This window comes from Hippocampus zosterae, chromosome 7 (assembly GCF_025434085.1).
Source record: "Hippocampus zosterae strain Florida chromosome 7, ASM2543408v3, whole genome shotgun sequence".
Classification (NCBI taxonomy): domain Eukaryota; kingdom Metazoa; phylum Chordata; class Actinopteri; order Syngnathiformes; family Syngnathidae; genus Hippocampus; species Hippocampus zosterae.
The window spans coordinates 20550136-20556170 of NC_067457.1; the positions used below are offsets into that span (position 1 = coordinate 20550136).

Below are 6035 nucleotides of genomic sequence, written 5' to 3' on the forward strand. Positions count from 1 at the left end.
TGCTTCTGAATCACGGCGTCACTCGTGTCTGGTTGACTGGTGTGACTCACGCCAGCCCCCTCGGGCGGGCGCAGAGGCGGGCGGGCTCGATTCCAGTAAGGGGGTGGGAATAGGCAGCTTTGGACCGATGTGGCCTTCGCTTAGTTAGAGGAGGATTTGAATGACTGAGCCGGGGTGAGGGGGGGGGAGAGGTGGGTGGGGGTGGGGGGGGAATCAAAAACTGCGCCGCTCGTGTGACATCAAAATCTCTGTGGATTCGGAACTGTATTTCCCCTCGCTCATCTCGTCATCCCTCGCTCCCTCTCTATCTGATTGGGCGGGAGGATTAGCGCCGGATTACCCACTGAAGGGATGTGCTCCACGGTGTTTGTTTATGTGTGTTAAGGTCAAATTTCATATCTCGGCAGATGATTTCGGGGGTGGGGGGGGGGGGCGGGTAGAGCGGCACAGTCTAAGCGGAATACAGTCAAACCTCGGTTTTCAAACGTCTCTGTTCTCAACCAAAAATTTTTAGGTTTTTTTTTTTTTTTAATGCCTCGGATTATGACCGAAAATCGATGCTTCTTCGTGTAGCGTTCCAATGTGAGCAGACGCGTTCAAAAAAAATTTTTTTTTAAAGAGTGTGGTTTCAGTTTTCAAACAAAGCGGTTTTCGAACAGCCTTCTGGAATGGATTATGGTTGAAAACCGAGGTATGACTGTGTGTGCCATATACTAAATAATGTTTCATGTAAATTTGCAGCGATGTCATACTTGTATTTGCGTCTCACGCTTTTCTTCCGAATAAAGAGCACAGGAGGGGGGCCTTTAAAAGGCCGTCCAGCGCGGCCTGGATTAGCCGCCGTACTATTGCCGGGGGCTTGTTGAGTGGGAAAGAAGGGGCAGAGGTCTTGAGGGGGGCGGGGGGGCAGGCAGGCGTAATCTACTAATCTAATTAATACCCGGCCTGCTGCGCCGGCCTGTCGGCAAGGGAGCGCAGGAACGGGCCGAACAGCTGACGACCCTGGCGGCTGGCCACTCGCAACTCGGTCACTCTTCCGCTCGCGTGCGTCCACGCTAAAGTAGGGCATATTACGACGACTCTGACAAACACTCGTCAAGAACCCCGGTATATTTGATTTGGGTAAAAATAGGCAACTGTCCCCCCGCAGGCCAGGTGACCCACAAAAGCCAAAACGCGCACAGCAGGACTCGCATTGTACCGACATGCAGCTGTTCCCGTCAGTCAGTCTGCCAGTCGCGATCTCGCTCCGCATTGTCTCCGGGAATATCCAATCGTGTCAGATTAAAGTGTCTGTGCCACATTTTATGATTCCGTCTCTGATGGAAAAATGTCAATCCAATCCGCGTGGATGTTTAGGTTCCCGGCGCGGGAAATAAGGTGATGGTGCTCGGAAGAGAACGGCGGGAACTCCAGTTTGAGTCGCGCGTGTTGATTAAAGAGACGCGCGAGGATGCCGAGGGATCCTGAGAGGCAGCTGAGACAACTGGAGCCACCAAAATGTGCTGTGCAGGCTTGGACGGGGGAGACGGGTGCAGCAAATGGCTCCTGAATTCAAGTCAACTCAGGCAGATTTTCAAGGTAAACAACACAAATGGGACTCCGATTGTTTTCATGGTTGTTCTTGGTTAAAATGATGAAGCAAAAAGAAGGCGAGAGCGAATCGATTCAATTTTGGGGCGAATTTGTTGGGTTAACATTTTTTTTTTAACTCATTCACTCCCAAAGACGTTTTTAAACGTCTTTTCAGACTTGGTCTAGAATTGTCTGGTACTGAATGAGTAAAACTTTACATTGCTTCAAAATGGAGTGATGAATGCATGACAGTAAATCCTGTACACCGATCCATCAATATTTCAATCGCAATCTCAAATTTCCAAATGGCAAGGTGCGATCATGAAATCAATACACATGGCAGCAGATAGCGTCGGACGGTAGCGGCAAGCGGTCGTGAGAATTCAAACAAAACCCGGAAGGTCGCTTCTGAATCTCCTCTCACCGATCCAGCAGCCGAGCGTAATCTTGCGCAACGCAGCCCCCTTCGCTTTTGAGTTCTGCAAAGACTTGCGTGAAAAAGTGAGGGTCCGCGTTGATGCGCAGCATTTTGGAGCTGGTGGCGTCGATGATGGCGAGACAGCGGTCCCAGAAGGCCTCTTTCCCCGCCTCGACCAAGAAAGGCTTCAGCGGGTAGGAAATTTCATTGCCCATGTAGGAGTAGGACAGGTAGAGGCAGGTGAGCAGGATGGCCTGCAGCTCGTGCTCCGACGCCACCGAGTCGCCGTCCACCACGTCCCGACACAGCATGTAGACGAAGACCACGTTGGCCGGCGTGACGAAGGCCTGGTCCTGCCAGCCCTGCAGCAGCAGCGAGCGATCCACGGCCCTCAGCCACAGGACGGGGTCGGACGGCGACAGGCGCTTCAGCCGGTAGCAGCGACGGCACAGGAACTGCCCCAAGCAGCGCAACAGCTCGCTGGTGGACGCCTGGACGATGACGCGTTTAGGGGACGCGGCCGCCGTCCCCCGGGGGGCCGAAGAAAGCGGGCGGGGTTTCGCGCAGCCGTACACGCGGCCCTGACCGAGTCCCAGGCCGTAGCCAAGTCCCGCCGAGACCTCATAGGTGCTCAAGTTGGCGCAGGACAGAGACTTCCTCACATTCTCGTAGTTGAGGTGCAGCACGGGATCCTTTTGGTAAATATTGATGCTGTTGTTGTTGTTGAGCGGGTCGACCAAGCCGACTGGACCGTTGGGGCCTTTTTTGGAGTTGCCCTTCTTCTTGGTAGAGGCCACCAGTCGTTTCCACGTGAGTACCGGAAGGAAGATGGACTGGCCTCTCTTCAAGCCGCGCTCTTTTTGACTGTTGAGAGATCGGCTGCTCAGGCTCGGGTAGTGGCCTAGCGAGCCAGGACGCTTGTCGTAGTAGCTTGACTTGCGTGAGCCGGGTGACAGAGACAGTACGGTACCCATGACGGTGACGCCGGGTCCGACGCCCGTGTTCGCTGTTGCGCGTCTTGTGATGACCTGCAAATCAAGACAAAAAAATCAAATCAAGATGCGCAAGCGCAAATTTCTGTGACGCTCGGCGAAACGTGCAGTTCGGAACAAGAGCGGTGCTTTAAAGGCCATCTCCAAGCAAAGCTGACAGAAAATGGAACACGGGAGGGGCGGGGAGGGATTTCAGTTCTTGTCATCCATCTCAAAGTTGTTTAAGAGCCACCGACACAAAAAAATAGGCCAATTGTTGTTGAGTGACACGGTCCACAAATAATTGGCGTGCGCTTTTGAGTTAACTCCTAATGTGACATCATCTGCGGGAAGCGAAGCAACGTACATCCGCAAGGAGCGTGCTGCAGCCCCCTCACGCTCCATTAATCCACTTGAACAAACCACTGCACTCCAAACCGCTTGAGAAAATCCAGAAAGGCTCACACAGCCAATGATTAATATTTTGAGGATAACTAATTGATTGATTTTCATAGTTGATCACGGATATTTAACCCTTTATCAGGTTACAGGGTGCATGCATCATATCGGGAAGATGTCAAAAGGACATTTGAACCTAAAATCTCTGACGTGATCAAATCATCAAAAATCTGCAATTCCGAACAACAAGATCTTACCTGAGAATAGCCGACAGAAAAAAGTCAGCGGTGTCGTAGTCCGCACGGATGCCAACGCACCAAGTGGCAATTAAAAAAAAAAAAAAAGAGTTCTTTTTCCAGTGCACCGACAACACGAAAAGTCCCTCTTGTGGAGGCTTTTCAGCTTTCTTCACAGACGCAACAGCGTGTCGGCCGCTCGAACGGGATGCGCTTTTGTCATCCTCCTCCTCTTCCTCGAGCGCCTCAGAGCCACTCGAGAGGCGCGCGCGTAAACATTGCGAGCAAATGTCCTTTCGTACGCATCTCCGTGGTGGAAGATGCGGACCTCCGCAGTGTTGGCCGCTTTCACGTGTGTCCCATCAATTCAGCCTTCCCTCCAGATCGTCATCCTCTGAATCATCTCCCAAACAGGAGCGCTCGGGGTCCCCAGTCCCGCTCCCCGGCAGACGGACTTTGTGAAGGAGCTCTCAGGAATATTCGTCCGCTTCTCGCAGCCAGTGGGATCACGCGGCTGCTCGTAGCCCCGCCCCCCGACTCTTCCCACAGACTCTCCCCACAGACGACAATGGACAGCAGAAATTCAGCGTTTCCCAATGGCCGGCTGGCGTGAGGAAGTCATTTATTGGACTTAATCTACCTCTAACCATCACTGTCATAATTTAAAGCATCGATGGGATACAAAAAACGCAATATACTACAGCGGGGGTGGGTAAACTACGGCCCGCGGGCCGAATCCGGACCGTTGGTCTTTTTAACCCGGCCCGCCGAAGGTTGGTCCACAATTAAGGTTCGATGTGAATGATTGCATTTGGACTTGTAATGACAGGCCTTTCACCGCCAGGTGGCGCATTGACTTGAAGTTTCAGAACATGGGGGCGGGGTCTTTTCCAGCACCTAGGACCTCTGTATCGCTCTACTTCTAATGGTCTGATCACAACCCATCTGCAGCAATGCACAGGCTAAAATAGGTCATCAACAACACTGTTGTCATTTTAAAAAAGCATATTAATACAGAAATTTCATGCTTTTGTTCTGTTGATGTTTCATATGGACTCTCAACAAATACTTTTTTTTTATGGACCATAGCTCGTGCTGACCTGGCCCTTCTGTCAAATTTTAAAAGTCAATGCGGCCCCTGAGCCAAAAAGTTTGTCCACCCCCGTACTACAGCTTGTAGGTGCGCCATTTATTTCAGAATCGGTTAATAATAGCAGGACTAAACGGTTGGCTCGGACCAACCGTTCGGGAGCCGCAATTAAAGTCTGCCTTTGGTCATCGAGGGCCTGTGAGGATGAATTTGAAATCTGATTGGTGAAAGAAAAAAATGACATTGCTATTCTGATGCATCATGATGAATGTTGAGTGGGATAGGGATCGAGCCCTGCGGCGAATTGCGAAAATCTGCTCGTACTGTAACTGAAATCGAGTTTGTAACTTAAGACATGCCAGTAGATGTGGACGAAGCACTCTTTCCTTTTAGAGAAGGCGATGGGGCAGGTCATTTGTGGACGAGGTGATTAAAATAAAGTTCTGATTTTTAATTATGTTATTTTTAATCAGTTTCTTTGTAATTAATATAATTACCGGTAATAGACAGTGATGAATCTCAGTTCTACACATATGACACATGAGATTCCAGTACATACGTCATTGCAAATACATACAGATAAATAATCCTTCTGTGGGTCATGTAATATGATGTGACTGTCCTCTGATAAGTTCATGTGTAGTCTCGGTCCTGCTGCAGCCACGAGTTGTCAGGTGAAAGGGGATCAGATGCGTCGCGAAGAAAACAAAATATCAACAAACCCACCACAGCGTTCACAGTTTTGTCTTAAGTGGATCGATGACGTGGATTTAACGTTTGCGTCATTTCAGGATGGCCCTGAGACTATAACCAGTCGCAACACGAGCACAATCGAATGTCATCCAGAGCCGTATCAAAACGTCCGTCTTTAAACATAAGCAAACAACCGCAGATTAGATTCCGGAGCTAAAATAAATTTTTTTTGAGTAATTAGCTCATTCCTCTTGGCAGTAAGGCAGTAACATGAGAACATGCATGAGATGGGAAAGGGGGGCAATAAAACCTTGCATCTTGTATTCCCAGAGGGGCAGAACTCTAGGAAGCTCGAGGAAAAAAAAAAACAGCAATCAAGTCGTGATGGTGCAGCGCAGATAAGAAGAATACGTGGGCAGCCAAAAAAGCAAAGTTAAACAGATTTTTTGCAGGTCACTATTGGATGTTAAGATGACAGGGCTGCTGCAAAACAGACAGAAACTCAAGAGGAAATCAAAGCGGCGGTTGAAAACTCCTCATATTCAAAACAGCTGAATAAGTGAATCATCAGTTTATATTTACATACATATATACTGTATATAAATGATGATTCACTTATTCAGCTGTTTATATATATATATACACTTTATTTT

The 6035-nt window shown here is 49.4% G+C and overlaps 1 protein-coding gene across 1 annotated transcript; it reads right to left on the minus strand.

Annotated features, from left to right (window-relative positions):
* Nucleotides 1-705: 705 nt before the first annotated feature.
* On the minus strand, nt 706-4122 carry si:dkeyp-92c9.2 (uncharacterized protein LOC571482 homolog). Its single transcript, XM_052071462.1, has 2 exons — nt 3621-4122; nt 706-3021 (listed from the first exon to the last, which is right to left on the minus strand). Exon 2 carries the CDS (start codon nt 2965-2967, stop codon nt 1996-1998), a length of 972 nt encoding a protein of 323 aa, XP_051927422.1. The 5' UTR covers nt 2968-3021; nt 3621-4122; the 3' UTR covers nt 706-1995.
* Nucleotides 4123-6035: the final 1913 nt, after the last annotated feature.